At 42.8% G+C, this 20,324-nt stretch overlaps 1 protein-coding gene across 28 annotated transcripts in view; it reads right to left on the bottom strand.

Annotated features, from left to right (window-relative positions):
- LOC101287170 (protocadherin alpha-C2) overlaps nt 1–20,324 on the bottom strand; it is a 171,023-nt gene that overhangs the window by 100,472 nt on the left and 50,227 nt on the right. The window contains exons 2-3 of one of the 28 annotated variants that reach the window (XM_049708645.1): nt 15,368–16,327; nt 1,257–2,318 (exon numbers count right to left, since the gene is read on the bottom strand). The exons of 12 other annotated variants lie outside the window; for them this stretch is intronic. In XM_049708645.1, coding sequence (XP_049564602.1) covers nt 1,257–2,318; nt 15,368–16,201 — 1,896 coding nt within the window. In that variant the 5' untranslated portion in view covers nt 16,202–16,327. Of the gene's footprint in view, nt 1–1,256; nt 5,308–8,780; nt 9,561–9,830; nt 11,601–14,305; nt 14,669–15,043; nt 17,544–20,324 lie in introns of those variants that run through there. 15 more of the 28 variants (XM_049708624.1, XM_049708627.1, XM_049708626.1 and 12 more) reach the window with 15 other exon arrangements.

Below are 20,324 nucleotides of genomic sequence, written 5' to 3' on the forward strand. Positions count from 1 at the left end.
CATCCTACATGTGGCTAAGAACCACTGAATTAGAAGGATGACCTAGAGGTAAATGATCTTTGCTAGAATCTTCAGATGTGGTTAAACCACATGGAAAGAAAATTTTACAAACACCAGCGATAAAGCATTTAAAGATAGGGAATTTAAAATGTTAGATGAGGGAGTTGAGGTTAGCAGATGTAAGCTATTATATATGGAATGCATAAAAAAATGGGACCGACAGAGAACTATATTCAGTATCCTATGATACATAATGGAAAAGAATATAAATATATATATATATGTCTGAATCACTTTGCTGTACAGCAGAAATTAACACAACATTGTAAATCAACTATAGTTCAATTTTAAAATGTGAGATGAATGAAATTGATAAATGTCAATAGGCTTCACTTTGACAGAGTTAACTTCTTCTTTCCACATAAATCCAGAAACATAAGAAATAATGCCAGCTAGCATATATTGCAGATATTATAATCCTATATGCATGCCTTTAGCAAATTTGAATAACTTGATTGAGGAATATGAATGATTTTATTTGCCTAGTTACTTTGGAAGCATAAACCTGGAAGTTCTGTTTCAGTACATAGTACATAAATCTCTCCCCACTTCATGGAACAAAATTAAAAATGGACAGAACTTTTAGTTATATTATTTCAATGAAATAAGCATACTAGAACAAAAGGCTGCATTTTTTTACTGCAAGTAATATGGAAACAGGTTTTATCTTATTGGTAGAGGAAAAACTAAAGATTATTCAATGGACAATAAATGTTTAAAACCATAGAAAAAGAAAGGAAAACCCCTTCAAAACAAATTAACAGAGTGTCAAAATTTTGATACAAGCCTGAAGTGAGAAAAGTCAGTGATCTAATAATGTGAAAATATCAAGACAATAGCCTGTTAAAAAACAAAGAGGATAAGTAAAATTGAAATAATCCACAGTGGTTATCTACACTACTGAGGGTTAGAGTTGAAATGAAGTGACACAGATCAAATAACAGGAACGTCATTCTTACATTTTCTTAAACATGTTCTAACAAAACATTAGGAGAAATAGGGTATTTATTGGCTAAACAACCTAATACCTCATATGATTAAAATTGTATATGTGTATCATTGGCATTTCACGAACAAACGTTGTTCTTTAAAATGATACTCAAAGTATAGAGCATCATTAAAATTTTTTTTGAAACAAACTGGAATTTAAAAAATTTTAACAGCGACTTCAAAAGGGGGGAATCTATAGAACTCACCTGCCCAGGTTGATTTGATCCTGCCTCCTGCCTTTCCTCTCCGACTTCTCTATCCAGACCGGGAGGAAGGCTGGGGCTGAAGGCCATGAGGTCTGTCTTGGGCGGCCCCTCCCCAGAGCACACCCTCTGCCGCCTCTGCTGCGAGTAAGACCAGCCCCCCACCGCGCTGGAGTACACCAGCGTGGGCTTCCCGGGTCCGCACGCGCCCTCGCTGGGCGGCGCCGAGCACCGCAGCGCCGTGTACAGCAGCAGCGTGAGCACCAACAGGCTGGACACCGCGCAGATGGCGATGATCAGGTACACGTTCACATCCACCAGAGCGGCCTCCGCGCCAGCGGCGCCCGTCGACGCCCGCGAAGAGGCCTTGGGCGCCTGGCCGCTGTCCTCCAGCGACAGCAGCACGGTGGCCGTGGCCGTCAGCGCCGGCTCGCCGTGGTCCTTCACCAGCACCAGCAGGCGCTGGTGCGGCGCGTCCGCCTCGTCCAGGGCGCGCGTCGTGCTGATCTCGCCCGTGTACAGCCCCACGCGGAACGGGCTGCGCGCGCCACCCGCCGCCGGCTGCAGCTCGTACGACAGCCACGCGTTGTAGCCCGAGTCCGCGTCCACCGCGCGCACCTTCGCCACCACGTGGCCCGCGCCCACCGACCGAGCCACCAGCTGGCTCAGCGCGCCCGCCCCGCCGCCCGGCCCGGGCAGCAGCAGCGCGGGCGCGTTGTCGTTCTCGTCCAGCACGAACACCTGCAGCGTCACGTTGCTGCCCAGAGGCGGCACGCCCGCGTCGCGCGCGCTCACCTGGAACTGCAGCAGCTCCAGCTCCTCGTGGTCCAGCGGCTGCAGCGCGTACACCTCGCCGCTCTCCGCGTGCACCGACACGTAGCTCGACAGCGCTCGCTCGCCCACCCGCCGCTCCACCAGCGAGTAGGACACCAGCGCGTTCTCCTGCGCGTCCGCGTCCCGAGCCGACACCGTGAAGATGTGGCAGCCGGGCGGGTTGTTCTCCTTCACGAACACCGTGTACTCGGGCTGCGCGAACGCGGGCGCGTTGTCGTTCACGTCGGCCACCTCGACGGACACGCTGGCTGTGGCCGACAGGGAAGGCGAGCCCCCGTCCCGCGCTGTAACCACCAGTTTATAGACAGACATGCTCTCGCGGTCCAGGGCGCTGTCCAGCACTAGTGAGTAATAGTTCTTGAACGTGGACATGATCTTGAAGGGGACGTTGGGCGTTAGAGAACAGATCACCTGTCCGTTGGCACCAGAGTCGCGATCAGATACACTGATCAGCGCAATGACCGTGCTTGGCTGAGTGTCCTCCCGCACTGGAAGAGACAGGGAAGTCACAGTGACTTCAGGGGCGTTATCATTGGCATCTAAGATTTCGACCCAGACTGTACAGTGACCTGCCATTGGGGGATTTCCCTTATCTGTAGCCTGTACATCAATTTCATAAACCTTGTTTTCTTCATAGTCTAAAGTTCCATTGACCCTTACTTCTCCACTGTTTTCATGTAGTGTAAATAAACGTTTTCCATTGGGCTTAATCGACATCAAGGAGTATGTCACCTCCCCGTTGACTCCTTCATCTTGATCTGTGGCGTTTAACTTTATCACAAGAGTTTCTTTAGCTGCGTTTTCCATCAATCTCACCTTGTATTCTGATTGTTCAAATTCCGGATCATTGTCGTTAATATCCAAGACGCGGACGAAGAGATGAACAGTGCCAGTGAGCTCCGGTTTCCCGCCGTCTGCAGCCGTTAATAGTAAATTAAGTTCCGCAGTTTTCTCTCTATCCAGAGACTTCTTTAATGTAAGTGACAGCCTTTTAGTCTGCTTACTATTTGTTGGTAATTCTAAAGAAAAGTGCTCATTTTGACTTAGTCTGTAGGTCAATTGAGCATTCTCTCCAATATCCGCATCAGAAGCTCCCTCTAGAGGAAAATGAGAGTCAGGTTGCTTAGATTCATAAATCAGCAGCTTTTGTTCTCTGAGAGAGAACACCGGTGGATTATCGTTAATATCCTTTACTTCCACCTCCACATGGAACACCTGCAGCGGCCGGTCCACGATCACCTCCAGGTGGATGCTGCACTCCGCGCTCCGCCCGCACAGCTCCTCCCGGTCGATCCGAGAATTCACAAACAAAATGCCATTCTGCAGATTTACCTCCAGAAGGTCCCCGCGGCCTTTGGACGCCACCCGGAACAGGCGCGGCACCAGCTCCGTCAGCTCCAGCCCCAGGTCCTGGGCGATGCGGCCCACGAAGGTGCCGTGTTTGGCCTCCTCGGGAATGGAGTAGTAGACCTGGCCGCTGCCCGTCTCCCAGGCTGCGAGAAGCAGAAGCGACAGCAGCAGTCGCCCAGTGTCCAATCCCCTTCTTTCAGACGCGAACATTGCATACATTGACTTCCCAAATAAGATTCTTTACATTTACAGTACCATAGACTCCAGTTTTGGGTTTAAAATCTTACTGAATTTTTGAGAAGTTTCAAAGGATCCTTTAACGGTAGCATCCGGCATGATGGAGTCTTTAAATGCGGAGTTCCTGGCTGCTCAGACCAACCCTTGAATGAACTATTTCCTCCAAGTAAAGAGCGACACCTTGTGCCTGAAATTGTGAGTATCGTACACTACATCCAATACCACAGAATTTTACTTGAGAAAAAAATAAGTTCACGTGTTTCAAGCTATTTTACCCCCCAAATCATATTTCCAAAGTGCTTATTTGTGGAATAAAAATCAGATTTTAAGTCACATTGAAACTGATGGTATATGGAAAATGGCATTTTATTCTTGATTAACATCAAATTGAAATATTTGTTCCTATGTTTGATGTAGAGTTTTACAATTGAAAAAATTATGAAAAAATAAATCCAAACATTTCCTCATATAAAAATATCAAATTTGAATTGTTTTACTTCTAGTCACCCTTGTTACTTTGGCTGCTAGGAAACTCAAAGACAAATTTGAAGTTTTAATAACTTCTTTAGTCTTTAAGTCTGCATATTGTGTTTTTAGCTATGTGCACTTGCTTTCTACTTATATTTTTATTAGTTCTAATTCTTTATCATTATTTATATTTAATTGTGTTCCTGTTACAAACAACTTTATATGCATTGAAGAACAACAAGAAAAACAAAAATATATTTCAAATTTGGTAGTTTAAAACATAAAATTCATAAGAGAAAAGTCTATTGATGTAGATGAAACATATTTGGCATATATGCTTTCTCATGTAAGTTGCATTGCTAACAGTATAATAAGAGATATCAAAATGACACTTTATGTAATAGTGTCAATATATGAAAGAAGTAGTCTTTTAACTATAGAATGAACTTTTTACCATTCAATGAAATAAAAATCACCATGAAAATTTCTGTGCCATATTGGTATTTCCACTCACCAACGTTGGCTTTTGTATATCTATCAAGTCATATTCATGAAAATAGCTGACCTATTTCGTCTTAAAAGAATTTTGGGTTTGAGATTGTAAGTTTATCCAAAACAAGGGAAATGACTTCTAATCACATTGCCTCTAAGTGCCTAATATTGTGCTAAAAAATCATAGAAAATAATCAAACAATTCAACCAAATGCTAAATGACCTTCCATGTTACTTCCATTAGCACTAATGGAAATTCGATTTCATAAAATACCAACTAGAAAATCAGAATTGTTGATGTGAGTTTTCATTGCCTGAAGTTGTAATTTAGTTACATGTCCTTCATCTTTTCATATTACCTTGGGATTTAAGGAGGAAAAAAGAGGGTACAGTGGAAGTTTAGAGTAGAAAGGGGTTCAGAATAAGTATCACTCTAGCTTGAGTATTTTGTTGTATGGTTTTAATGGTTCATGTCGAATCTAAAAATATTACAATGAAAAAATTACTAGTATATTTATTTGTATGTTAATATTTTCCTTTATCTTGAACACATACATATATTCTATTGCTAGTTTCAAACCTTGTTTCATTTTTTTCAAATTTACTCTTTTCCCAATATTATTATTCTGCTAGAATTCTTTTTAAAGACAATTAAAAATTATTTCTTAAAAAACAAACACTTCTTTAGTCTTTAAGTCTGCATATTGTGTTTTTAGCTATGTGCACTTGCTTTCTACTTATATTTCTACTTATATCACCTTTTATGACACTGAATTCTGTTATGCATCTCTAAAACAACCCCTCATATGAGCCTCTTTTCAAAATATAACATTAGGCTAGATAACAGTAGGCTTAACATGATGTTCAAGGCCTGTCAGATTTATTTTGTAGAAGAAAGAAGCAACAGGCCTCCAACCACTTCATTATGGAAACTGGGGAATGAGATGTTATATGCAATGTGGAGTCTTTAAAGGCAGAGAAATAAACATGAGAATGTTTACCCAAGGGAGATGATGATATTACATGTCTGAATTAAAACCAGTTGTTAATTTAGGAATTACTTTCCAGAAATGTGGTATTTTGCAAGTATATAAAGTGACATTGGATGAACACCAACTTGTAAAAGAGTTTGATATATTTTATGAACCAATGACACGACTTTTGCACTTTGGCTGTGCTATTTCAGATATCACTATCTCAACTAGCTCCTAAAGAATAGATTATGATATCGTTGAACTCATCTTTGGGGATGGGCCTGAGATCCGGCAATAGGCTAATGCCAAGAAGTCACATCGATACAGTTGTTAACATTGATTTTGTAAGATTGATTGAAAAGGCTAAGGAACTTCGTGCCTGACCTTTTCTAAATCAATCTTGTTAGTCTTAAATTCCAGCTGTATGTCTTGATAGTCAAGTATTGGAGTGCATGGTTTAATGTTCTACCAGTCCTCATCATACACTATTATTTCATAATAGGTCTAGTACTACTATTTATTGAAAACATTAAACAGAGAAATAGATCTTGAAGCCATTCTTGGAAACCCAGTAGGTTCTTCAAAATTAACAGATTAGAAGAACTGTCTACAAAACTGTAGAATATACGCAGTGATGTTCACTCTGTGCTATCATGGCTTATTGAAGTATACACAGTTATTTGATCACAGATCATTTGTTCAATTGGCACAAATCTCTCAGACAACAAGATTGAAGGAGTCTGAATCTTGAAAGACCCACACACTTTCAAAGATTTTCATGAGAAATATACACCTTTAAGCTGTTATTGAAGTATACAATTTTGGAAACAATTATTGATCCTTCACTGATGTTCAGGATCCAAGAAATAATCATATTACCACTTATATTTGTCAAAACATTATTCTTATTCACAGTGTAAAAAGAACAAGGTCATTTCCACATGTATTATTTGGCTTTGGTGTTCTGCAAGAACTTTGCAGACCTCAGTCTTCTGATTTTCCTCATATATTAAATGATTCTGCTTATTTATATCACTTCCAAACAACTGATCAATAGTCCTTAGCAGACAACTCTTAATTATTTACCGATCAAATAATGTAAAAACCTATCTCAGTGTGGCACTAAGACAAATGATAATGATGTCCATGAAACTTCTGAGAAAAAATATCACTTAGCAACATAAAAAAATAAACATAAAAAAATCTTAATTCCTATCTCAGTCATGATATTGTACAAAGTTAACCATGAAGATAATCATGAAGGGTTTTTCTAAGCAAAACAGAAAGGAGGATTACTCTGTATACAGCTTGTGCTTGATTCTCCTAGCCAGAACTATGCCTCATCAGATAAAAGATTTACTCTACAAAGTTCTACAATAAATTAAAGAATGGCTCTCAAATCTAAGAGATATGCATTTGAATATCATCTCCATCATGTACTAGCTGGATAGCAGTGGACAAAATAGATAAACATCTCAACATCTCTTATCTAATCTTTAGAACTTGGATAGTCAAATGTACTTTACAAGTTGTTATAAGACTTAAATGAAATTATGTATTTTAAGCCCTTCATGCCATATCTTACAAATAGAAATATCTCAAATAGTGGTGGTTGATTATAATTAGTGACCAATGTTTACTCTTGTTCTATTCTGTAGCTATCAATGAAGAAAATTCCAGTACCATAAACTAGGATATGGCTTTTCCTTTTCTGAAGATTTCCTAATGTTCATCTTCATGGAAATCACCCTACATTCTAGGTAGAAAATAGCCTTCTCAGAATTTCTATTAACTTTACCCTATCTATAACGTGGTTCTCCTCCCATATGTAAATATATCATATATAATTTATTTCTCCATTCAGTACAATTAAAGAATCTCTAATTTGTACATTTGAGCCAAAAAGAACAAAATAAACTTCCACATTATTTGATTCACACCCTTACAGCTCTAATTTCAAGTTCTCTGTGATATCTTTAAAGAAAACAATTCACATGAACATAGCATTGAGACAAAAAAAGAGTTTGTATCAATATATCTAAAGTACTCAATGTTAAAAACATTTTGAGTACACAATGTTAAATACTGAAATGTGATCAACAGCACCATTGTCAAATGGAAGTGCCTTTATATATATTCCATGATTGTTATGCTTAAATTATTTAGAGCAATGTTATTTTGAAGACCAGGCATCTTGGTGAATACAGGCAGAAGTATCACAATTCCCCTATATGGGAAGACCCTTTTGAACCTCAAAGCACAAAGAAGTGTGAATTTCCCACTCTAAAATATTTTCATACAGCCTCATTACAGGTACCATGAATGGAAGAAATATAAGTATGGTCAATGCTCAAATAAACTTTCCAAATAAATTAGATGATGGCAGAAATTAATGTGGAGGAGAGCAGCAATGCGTTCAACAGGCAACTAACAAAATTGTCATTACATTAGAAAAAATTTTAAGTTGTCTATCTGAAGCAGCTGAAGACTATGAAGAAAATAAGTTTAAATTATGAGGGGATTAAAGACAAAAAAAGTAAAATCATCCCCAAAGGAAAGGCTAAAATTCTACCTACTTTCTCAAAGAAGCATGTCATTGATTATAAAGAAACAAAATCATTTATAAAATGAGGCCACCTTAACAGCCCATGCCCGTCAGTAATACACAAGCTTATAGATTATAGGAAGGTAAGAATGTACACATGTATAAACCCAAAAAAACCAAATTATGAATTGTTAGGGTAATTTTGAATGCATAAACATAATGCGTAGAGGACACCAAATAGAATAAGAAAATGAATAGGAAGAATAAACTTGCTGCAAAATTGAGAAGTAGAAGATTTGAGCCTCACCCACATCCTCCATTTCCCATCAGTGATCCTTGTCTCCTTCCTGGCTGACTTAGCCTTGCGCATTTACAGGAAGCTTTAGCAGTCTATTTCATTTTTACTATTATTATTATTTCTCCAACTAAATAATATTCCCCGTATATTCAAGAAGACTGTGGTGAAAAGTAATAAAAATGGCTGTACTTCCATTGTGCTTTAGAAAAAACCATCGCAAGAAAAAGACAACAAATAACTGAAGCAATGGACTTAACAGTAATTTGTTAGTGAACTACCATGTGATTGACATTAAGAGGCATGATACATCTCAGAATTACTGTACTTACATTCTCGCAGAATTCCTGTTGGTCTCCAATATCTCCAGAACTCGAACCTGGAGGGACACTAGGGCTGAAGGCCATGAGATCTGCCTTGGGCGGCCCCTCCCCAGAGCACACCCGCTGCCGCCTCTGCTGCGAGTAAGACCAGCTCCCCACCGCGCTGGAGTACACCAGCGTGGGCTTCCCGGGCCCGCACGCGCCCTCGCTGGGCGGCGCCGAGCACCGCAGCGCCGCGTACAGCAGCAGCGTGAGCACAAACAGGCTGGACACCGCGCAGATGGCGATAATCAGGTACACGTTCACATCCACCAGAGCGGCCTCCGCGCCAGCGGCGCCCGTCGACGCCCGCGTAGAGGCCTTGGGCGCCTGGCCGCTGTCCTCCAGCGACAGCAGCACGGTGGCCGTGGCCGTCAGCGCCGGCTCGCCGTGGTCCTTCACCAGCACCAGCAGGCGCTGGCGTGGCGCGTCCGCCTCGTCCAGGGCGCGCGTCGTGCTGATCTCGCCCGTGTACAGCCCCACGCGGAACGGGCTGCGCGCGCCACCCGCCGCCGGCTGCAGCTCGTACGACAGCCACGCGTTGTAGCCCGAGTCCGCGTCCACCGCGCGCACCTTCGCCACCACGTGGCCCGCGCCCACCGACCGAGCCACCAGCTGGCTCAGCGCGCCCGCCCCGCCGCCCGGCCCGGGCAGCAGCAGCGCGGGCGCGTTGTCGTTCTCGTCCAGCACGAACACCTGCAGCGTCACGTTGCTGCCCAGAGGCGGCACGCCCGCGTCGTGCGCGCTCACCTGGAACTGCAGCAGCTCCAGCTCCTCGTGGTCCAGCGACTGCAGCGCGTACACCTTGCCGCTCTCCGCGTGCACCGACACGTAGCTCGACAGCGCTCGCTCGCCCACCCGCCGCTCCACCAGCGAGTAGGACACCAGCGCGTTCTCCAGCGCGTCCGCGTCCCGAGCCGACACCGTGAAGATGTGGCAGCCGGGCGGGTTGTTCTCCTTCACGAACACCGTGTACTCGGGCTGCGCGAACGCGGGAGCGTTGTCGTTCACGTCGGCCACCTCCACGGACACGCTGGCCATGGTCGACAGAGAAGGCGAGCCCCCGTCCCTCGCGATCAGTACTAGAGCATATTCCGACACTTTCTCTCGGTCCAGGGCGCTGTCCAGCACTAGCGAATAGTAATTCTTGAAGGTGGACACCAGTTTGAAGGGGACTTGGGGTGTTAGTGAGCAGGTCACCCGCGCATTGCCACCGGCGTCATGGTCGGTTACACTGATTAGAGCGATGACAGTCCCCGGTGGAGCATCCTCTGGAATAGAAAGCAACAGTGACGTCACTAGCAACTCTGGGGCATTATCGTTGATGTCCAAGACTTCTATCAAGATTATGCAGTGACCAAACATTGGGGGGTTTCCTTTGTCAACTGCTTCTATTTGAAGTTTCCATAATTTAATTTCTTCAAAATCTATTTTTCCATTCACTTTTATTTCTCCACTGTTTGCATCTATGCGAAAAGAGGCTTCTGTATTAGAGGAGACATCAGTTGCAAAGGAATAAAGAATGTGGCCGTTTGAACCCTCGTCCAAATCCGAGGCGTTAAGTCTAATAACCAGTGTACCGTTTCTTGCATTTTCCAGTAATTTTATACGATAAACTGCTTTGTCAAACACTGGGGCGTTGTCATTTGCATCCAGCACTGTGATGTTTAACTGTACAGTGCCTGTCAGCTCAGGTTTGCCCCCATCCGTTGCTTTGAGCACCAAGAGAAGCTCTGAAGTGACTTCCCTGTCTAAAGGTTTTTTTAGTACTAGTTCGAGCGGTGTTACCTGCTCGTCGTTGGTCGGTACTTCCAGAGAGAAATACTCATTGGGGCTCAGTCTGTAAGTCAGCAGAGCGTTGGCCCCGATATCTGCATCGGAGGCGCCCTCTAGTGAAAAATGAGAGTCAAGAGGCCTAGTTTCGGAAATAAAGAGATTTTTGTGTGTCGCTGGGAATACAGGCGGATTGTCGTTAATATCCTTTATTTCCACCTCCACATGGAACACCTGCAGCGGCCGGTCCACGATCACCTCCAGGTGGATGCTGCACTCCGCGCTCCGCCCGCACAGCTCCTCCCGGTCGATCCGAGAATTCACAAACAAAATGCCATTCTGCAGGTTTACCTCCAGAAGGTCCCCGCGGCCTTTGGACGCCACCCGGAACAGACGCGGCACCAGCTCCACCAGCTCCAGCCCCAGGTCCTGGGCGATGCGGCCCACGAAGCTGCCGTGTTTGGCTTCCTCGGGGACCGAATAATGGACCGGGCTGCTCCCTGTCTCCCAGGCTGCGAGGAGCAGAAGCGAGTGAAGCAGGAGCCAGGCTCCCTGCCTCTCTGGTCCTGAAGTTAACATCGTGACTCGCTTCTGGTTAGTAAATAAACACTTCATGAGTAGAAATATGTAGTCCTTTTGAGACCTTCCTTCTGAGTCTTTGTTCCTGATATCCCAGCTGATCTTAACAATATGGGTGTGTTTATAGTCTATAAAGCACCGGAACAGTGGCGAGCCTTTCTGGTGCGAGAATAATCGTTATTTATTTATTTTTTTTCCGGTTAAAACAATCCTCTCCTTGGAGAACAACGACATCCTGTGGCTTAAAGTGGAAGTGTGTTTATCATTTGTACTTTCTTTCACTTATATTGCTTCTTTCGTGATTCCTTCATATTGGTCCATTGTGTGTGTGTGTAATTTTAATTCTTTCATTATATATTCTTTGTGTGTGACCACTAGCTCTTTAAAGGTGGTTCGGTTTTACAAATTAGAATTCCAAGAAGAGTTTTATCTTGGATATGGATATCTAAGAGAACGTATTAGAGCGCTATGTTATGTATATGAACATGAAAAAAATCCATATATGTAGGTTATTAGCAATACAGTTTTTTAGACTTTTAGAAATAGATCATTTTTGATTGGCTCCTTATTAAGTTTACTCCATTGCTAACACTCTATAATGTTCTATTGCTTAATATTTACACTATGTAAATTATTCTAAACATTTAGTCCAATTGTGTAGAGGATAATTCAAAATACCAGTTCTCTAAGTTATCATCTCAACTTGAGGGTGTTTCAAACCCATGCTCATATGCAAGCTACTTATCAGTTTGTCCAAAAAACATATTTGCTTCGATGTTAATGAATTTACCAAGTACTGACTCCTGGAAATACAAAACATATTTACTTTTGTCTCATTTAAAAGTTTTTTTTTCAATTACTGTATGTGCTCAGGGTGAATGCTGTAGTTTCCAACCTGAAGGACAGTGTAAATTTGCATTATATTCATTGCTATTTGTAAAAGTAATCTCTTTCTACCCCCCACAAAAAAAAACCCCACTGATGAGGAATTCAAGTTATATTTGTCACTTTGTTTATACCCATTCTATTCTAGAATGGGTTTAAGGAGATTAGGGTATCAAGAGTATTCTAAATCTTATTTAATCACTCAATTTTATTTTCTTGTTTTACTCAAATTTTTTTAAATGCTGAAATTTGCATAATTATTGATTGCAATAAAGTTTATCAGTCTTGTCTTAGAAAAATACTTTAATCCTGAATTTCCCTACTAAAAAAAAATTATAAATGTTTACCCAAGGAAATCTTAGATTTTATGTAATAGCTACAGTCTTTATTTTAAACACATTTTAAAATAGTGATTCAATAATTAAATCTATGCCAAAGATTTACAGTTCTAACTACAGCTAGTTCTTTTATTAATTGTGGAAGTCATAAGTTCAAGACCAACATATTTACCTAAAGAAGAGAAGGAAAAATTTTAGCACATGGGGGTGGCTAAATTTGAGAAAAAGACATGACTAGGAAATAAACCTCCTCATGTTTGCTGATTGAAATACTTCATTCCCTTTAGGAATGACTCCATGCTGTAGGTCCATTCTATTTTTGCTTTTAAGAATCCCTTCAGGGCTTCCCTGGTGGCACACTGGTTGAGAGTCTGTCTGCCAATGCAGGGGACTCGGGTTCGTGCCCCGGTCCGGGAAGATCCCACATGCTGCGGAGCGGTTGGGCCCGCAAACCATGGCCGCTGAGCCTGCGCGTCCGGGGCAAAAAAAAAAAAAAAGAATTCCTTCACTAATTAAGTACATATGAGAGATAGTTTTTAAAGCTCCTACGTTCCAAGGCTATCATATAGCTAATTACTACAGTATACCAATAAACCTATGGGTTCATTACTCTTTTTTCCCCCCCCACCACGCAGCATGTGGGATCTTAGTTCCCCAATCTGGGATCGAACTCCTCACCCCCTACAGTGGAAGCGCAGAGTTTTAACCACTGGACCACTAGGGAAGTCCCTCTCACCTTGAAACAAGGTATCACAAATACTATGCTGCCAAGAGCAAAGGAATATTCATGATTAGTATCATTTTAATGCCATCTAATAAAGAGCGTGTTAAATATGTTTATAAAAATAAGAAGTTTTAAAAGAAATGGGCTAACTCCTTTTTTTGTCAAGAATGTTAAAAGCAATCCTTGATTTGGGAAGATTTATGGTTTCATCCTAAAATTTCAGTCATTCTTCATTGAATTAAACTGTCTACAAAGGTTTTTTAAAATATTTATGTTAATAACAGAGCCAGTGGCAGACATTATCCGACTAAACTCAGTAAGAAAAAAAAAAGTAAAAAATTAAAATAAAAATTCAAAAAACATTTAAAATTCAAAACACTTAATTTAATTCCGTAGATTAGGACTTTTTAAAATGGTAATCTTGCAGTCTACATAATCTACTATTAAGAATAAAGTGTAGGGCTTCCCTGGTGGTGCATTGTTTGAGAGTCCGGCTGCCAATGCAGGGAACACGGGTTCGTGCCCCGGTCTGGGAGGATCCCACATGCCGCGGAGCGGCTGGGCCCGTGAGCCATGGCCGCTGAGCCTGCGCGTCCGGAGCCTGTGCTCCGCAACGGGAGAGGCCACAACAGTGAGAGGCCCGCGTACCACCAAAAAAAAAAAGAATGAAGTGTAAACACTGAAGTTACAGTATGCATTATGTTATGTTGCACTACACATTCTGTACTTAGGGAGCAAAAACCACATTTTCATCGTGAAGGAAATTGATCGTAGCAGGTTTTTGTTACTGTAGCAAGGTTATTTCAATTTTTAGATTTAAAAATTAAATAAAATTATAAAGTACTAATCTAACAAATATTTTTAAATAAAAAATAGTTTATGAAAAAATAAAAACCTTCAACCGACATCAAATATTTATATTGGAAAATATAAATGAATTGAGAAAAATGGCATATATTAAAAATGGAAGTATTCAGCAAAAGTTGATGCACAAGGTACTGTATATAGAATATAAAGTGAACTTTTAGAATAAACTATATTACAAATGGAATTACTAAGGAATATTTGAGGAATTATATAAATACATGGTATTTAGACAAAGAATGAAGGTATTCCAAGATACATATTTGAGGGGGAAAGCGGTGAAATAAAATATTCACGAAGCAAACTATAAAAATTGAAAAGTAATAACCCACCTTGCTAGAGTGGTTGCCTCCAGTAGACTGTTCTTCCCCTTCTACGTCTGGTAGTGGACACGGCGTAAGACTGGGGCTGAAGGCCATGAGGTCTGCCTTGGGCGGCCCCTCCCCAGAGCACACCCGCTGCCGCCTCTGCTGCGAGTAAGACCAGCTCCCCACCGCGCTGGAGCACACCAGCGTGGGCTTCCCGGGCCCGCACGCGCCCTCGCTGGGCGGCGCCGAGCACCGCAGCGCCGTGTACAGCAGCAGCGTGAGCACAAACAGGCTGGACACCGCGCAGATGGCGATGATCAGGTACACGTTCACATCCACCAGAGCGGCCTCCGCGCCAGCGGCGCCCGTCGACGCCCGCGAAGAGGCCTTGGGCGCCTGGGCGCTGTCCTCCAGCGACAGCAGCACGGTGGCCGTGGCCGTCAGCGCCGGCTCGCCGTGGTCCTTCACCAGCACCAGCAGGCGACGGCGCGACGCGTCCGCCTCGTCCAGGGCGCGCGTCGTGCTGATCTCGCCCGTGTACAGCCCCACGCGGAACGGGCTGTGCGCGCCACCCGCCGCCGGCTGCAGCTCGTACGACAGCCACGCGTTGTAGCCCGAGTCTGCGTCCACCGCGCGCACCTTCGCCACCACGTGGCCCGCGCCCACCGACCGAGCCACCAGCTGGCTCAGCGTGCCCGCCCCGCCGCCCGGCCTGGGCAGCAGCAGCGCGGGCGCGTTGTCGTTCTCGTCCAGCACGAACACCTGCAGCGTCACGTTGCTGCCCAGAGGCGGCACGCCCGCGTCGCGCGCGCTCACCTGGAACTGCAGCAGCTCCAGCTCCTCGTGGTCCAGCGGCTGCAGCGCGTACACCTTGCCGCTCTCCGCGTGCACCGACACGTAGCTCGACAGCGCTCGCTCGCCCACCCGCCGCTCCACCAGCGAGTAGGACACCAGCGCGTTCTCCTGCGCGTCCGCGTCCCGCGCCGACACCGTGAAGATGTGGCAGCCGGGCGGGTTGTTCTCCTTCACGAACACCGTGTACTCGGGGTGCGCGAACGCGGGCGCGTTGTCGTTCACGTCGGCCACCTCCACGGACACGCTGGCTGTGGCCGACAGGGAAGGCGAGCCCGCGTCCCGCGCTGTCACCACCACCTCATAGTTCTCCAAGCTCTCGCGGTCCAGGGCGCTGTCCAGCACCATCGAATAGTAATTCTTGAAGGTGGACACCAGTTTGAAGGGGACATGAGGTGTTAATGTGCAGGTCACCTGCCCGTTGGCGCCAGAGTCACGGTCGGACACGCTGATTAAGGCGATGACGGTGCCCACCTGAGCGTCCTCTCGCACCGGAAGAGCCAAAGAAGTGACAACCACCTCAGGGGAATTATCGTTTTCATCCAGGATTTCCACTAGGACAGTGCAGTGACCAACCATAGGTGGGTTTCCTTTATCTGTAACATCTACATGAATTTCATAAGTATTACTATCCTCAAAGTCAATAGCATCGTTTACTCTTATTTCTCCTGTGCTTTCATTCATTAGAAATTTCCTTCTTGTGCTGGGTGGGACCAAAGAGCTAAACGAATATATTATTTCCTTATTTATCCCTTCATCCACATCAGAAGCATTTAGCCAGATGACTAATGTTTGGTTCGCTGAATTTTCATACATCTTAACTTCATAAACGGATCGGTCAAATAGAGGTGCATTATCATTGGCGTCTAACACCAGGATCAGCAGAGTAACAAATCCCGTCAGTTCGGGTTTGCCTCCATCAGTTGCCGTTAATAACAACTGAAGCTGAGGATTTTCTTCACGATCCAGCAGTTTTCGTAGAACAAGCACTGGAAATTTGCCTTTGTCCTTTTTGTTTATAATATCTAGAGTGAAAAAGTCATTTGGACTGAGTCTGTAAGTAAGCATTGCGTTCTCTCCGATATCCGCATCAGATGCACCTTCTAGAGGAAATCGAGAGTCAAGCGGTCGAGATTCGTAAATTGAGAGCTTTTGTTCTGAGACAGAGAAGACCGGCGGGTTGTCATTAATGTCCTTCACCTCCACCTCCACGTGGAACACCTGCAGCGGCCGGTCCACGATCACCTCCAGGTGGATGCTGCATTCCGCGCTCCGCCCGCACAGCTCCTCCCGGTCGATCCGAGAATTCACAAACAAAATGCCATTCTGCAGATTTACCTCCAGAAGGTCCCCGCGGCCTTTGGACGCCACCCGGAACAGACGCGGCACCAGCTCCACCAGCTCCAGCCCCAGGTCCTGGGCGATGCGGCCCACGAAGGTGCCGTGTTTGGCTTCCTCCGGGAGCGAGTAATGGACATGGCTGCTCCCTGTCCCCCAGGCTGCAATGAGCAGAAACGAGAGAAGCAGGCGCTGGGTTCTCTGCCTGATAGGTCTGTAGACCAACATCATAACTTTCTCCTGTTTTACAAATCAGTGACTCGGCGTCCAGAACACACCCACCGCTCCGATTTTTTCTATTCGATTCCTTGCATCCAATTTTATTGAAATGGCTGAGATCTCCGAATGTAGCTCTTTCCTAGTCCTTGAGAAACCGGATCATGCCTTTGTTCTGAAAAGCCATTTTGTGGAAGACAGCGACACCCGGTGGCTTAATGTGTAAGTACAATTCCATGAGTTTAACAACTCTTGTTCCTATCTTTTCATTCTATTTTCATATATTTGGGTCTCTATGGACTTTCAAAGACTCACATTACGTTTCTTTTGTATATAATAATAATCATTGTCGATACGTAGTGCCGCATTTTTCTTAAGTGGAAAATCACAGAGAAGTAATTCCTTCCCTAACCATGATTGTCTTTAGCTGAATTTGAAAACACGCTTAATATTTGTATAATACTGAGTGTACTAGCATTTTGTTGGATAACAAATTTAAGTCTCTTCAACTTCTAAACCTTAATTCACTTCTCCTTGTCATTATTTTGATATTAAATAAACCTTATTTAGACACTAATCTCAAGCATCAGTTCTCTGTGAGGTATTTGCAACTTCTAAATGCCAATCATCACTAGAATGTAGAGAGATCACAGCCTTCAACATCAGAAATTCCTCTCTTCTGATTCCTAGTCTCCAACTTACTAGTGTGTGACTTGGGGAAAATAATTTAACCTATCTCCGTCTCAGTTTTCACTTTCATAACATTCATAACATAATAATAATATGGTAGTTGCATGAACTATGATATATTAAGTGCCTAGTATAATACCTCAAGGAGAGTGAGTGCTTCATAAATGGCAGTTGTTCTCAGGGCTCACTTTAGCCACGTTAGTTTCATAATGCTCAAGACCAAAATTGGCTCTTTGGATAAAATGATTACCTATAGAATGGCGTCACCCTATAAAGCCTTTACATATTGCTGCTGCACAGGCTGAGTGGTGTTCCTGTCTTTAAGAAGACAGAAAAGTGCTTTTATTGAGAAATTGGTTATACAGGGGAAGTTTCACTTTTTTATACACATCTCACATGGGCAAAAAGAATCTTAATTTTGATTCAAAATAATTAAAAATTTATGATTTCCAATTTCAGAGACAACTAATTTCATCTTTGTTATATTTATGTTTTTCAAATACCCCAAATATACAGTTTTGGCATTATCTAATAATTTTATAAGTGTCAAAGTTTTTCATCACCTGCAGTAAAAAATACTTTCTCTCTCTCAAAATTCTTGGAATCAAATATTCAGTAACTGAAATTCTCCATTAATATATCTATGGTGGACTTCCTGGGTGGTCCAGTGGTTAAGACTCCACGCTTATAGTGAAGGGGGTCCGGGTTCAATCCCTGGTCGGGGAACTAAGATCCTGTATGCCTCGCGGTGCAGGCAATATACTATACTATATGCTACTGATAAAAGTTGAAGTTTCTCTTTTTCAAAAAAAAGGAAAACTGGGCTTCCCTGGTGGCGCAGCGGTTGAGAGTCCGCCTGCCGATGCAGGGGACACAGGTTCGTGCCCCAGTCCGGGAAGATCCCACATGCCGCGGAGCGGCTGGGCCCGTGAGCCATGGCCGCTGAGCCTGTGCGTCCGGAGCCTGTGCTCGGCAACGGGAGAGGCCACAACAGTGAGAGGCCCGCGTACCGCAAAAAAAAAAAAAAGGAAAACTTACTGATGGGAGGTTTTGTCTTATCCAAAGGTTAATTTCTTACGTTAATTATTTTTTTAAAGAAATCAATAATTTTGAACTCTGAAAAATAGAACATTTATAGAATAAATAAGAAAATTTACAGGAATGAGGGTCACTTGATTCATCGATGTATGTGTGCTTCTAACTTCTGTTTTTATACTTCTCTACTCCTTTAGAATGATTTTAGGGTCAAAGTCTATTCATATTCTGATTTTAAGGGTTACTTTTCTTATACAGCATGAATTAAAATGTAATGAGTTAATCTATCCACCCACAATAGCAATGTTCAGTGTAAGCTACTATCTGGAGTCTAAAAATAAGTTTATCATTGATTAATCATCTCAACACAAGGCAATGATATAAACTAAATTCCATTGCTGTTAATGAGCATTTTTAACCAGGTAATAACATAAATGCCCCAATACAAATCTCTAATAATGAATGAAAAGTAGTGTAGTTAAATTATATCCTGTCAAATAATAGGAACTTGCTTTGCCAAGCACCTCAATAGGGCCATAGCCTCTAAAACTTCAGTTGGATAAGAATCACCTGGAATGCTTGTTAAAATGCAAATTTGCCAATACCTCTTATTTCAGAAACTTGAGGTGGTGTCTGGAAAGCAGAATGTTCAATAAGGACCCCAGATATTGCTAAAGCAGTTAGCATTGTCAGGCCTGAGGATAGGCTGACCATAAAAACCAGTTTGCCTGAAATATGCTCTATGTTTGTCTGTGGTCTTGTATACATTTGTATAGTGCCCCTTTCACTCTCAAAAGTGTCTGAGATCGAGTCATAACTTAGTTAGCCCTATCTAGAAACTACAGTTAACAGACTGGCATAGGGGAGCTTCATTATTGGTCTCATGATTCTGGCTTGAATTGAGCAATGAAGTGTCTTCCAAGCTCTCACCTCTCTATTTTGGACTTCCCAGCTGTTTTTAATCCTGAATTTCCTGAATCCCAGTGTGCTCATGCTTCCTGATGACCCAAAAGATAAATTCATTACTAAGATGTTCACTGATCTTCTGAAAATTTGCATACAATGATAGCCCATATTCTGGGAGAGAATAAAGATTAGTATAAGGGACTATATTACCAATTATATCAATGCAGCCATCAATAATAAAGAGTAAAATGTTTAATTATAAAATATATAGTAAGTACTTAATGAATAATACTAGTTCTAAGATACTAGAGGAACGGTGGCAGTTTTTTGGGGCGGAAGCAAATGACACTTCTAGCATCCCTTAATCCATATAACATAATCAAATACCTGGGCCCAAGTACAAGTGGCATATGGAACCTGAAAAAGTACAAGGACAGAGATATTTGAAGGTATAAGTCTGGATTTAAGGTGAGTTGTGCCAACAGACATAGGTTTTATGACAAGAGTTCAGAGAATATTCAAGTTTTGCAAGAAATAAAATGGGAAAAAAATAGATTGCTTTGTAGCATAAACCAAACATGTGTCGTTTGGAGAGAAACAAAGTACTGAAATATTTAAGTGATTTTTACTTGCAAGTGCCCGGTTACATTGTGGCTCTATTCTCAAGTCCACTCTGACTTGCTCTTTTGAATTTTCAATTAAGAAATGCCTTGTAAAATACCTGACATGATAAAAAATAAAATAAAACCCCTGAGTAGAAATATAAAACACATTACAAAAATGCAATGTAAGAATAAAGGAAGTTTTTAAGATATAAATTAGAAAAACAAAACGAATGCTTGGACTAAAGATAGAGTGTGGAGAACCACCAATTTGAAACTTGCAAACCATAATCCAGGAAATGTAATTTTAGCTTGTAGTGACTTTAAAGGTGCACAATCTCATCTCCAGATTTCTGTCTTTTGGAATACTGAGAGAAAAAGTAAATCCTCATGTAAACTGGTCA

This window comes from Orcinus orca, chromosome 3 (assembly GCF_937001465.1).
Source record: "Orcinus orca chromosome 3, mOrcOrc1.1, whole genome shotgun sequence".
NCBI lineage: Eukaryota > Metazoa > Chordata > Mammalia > Artiodactyla > Delphinidae > Orcinus > Orcinus orca.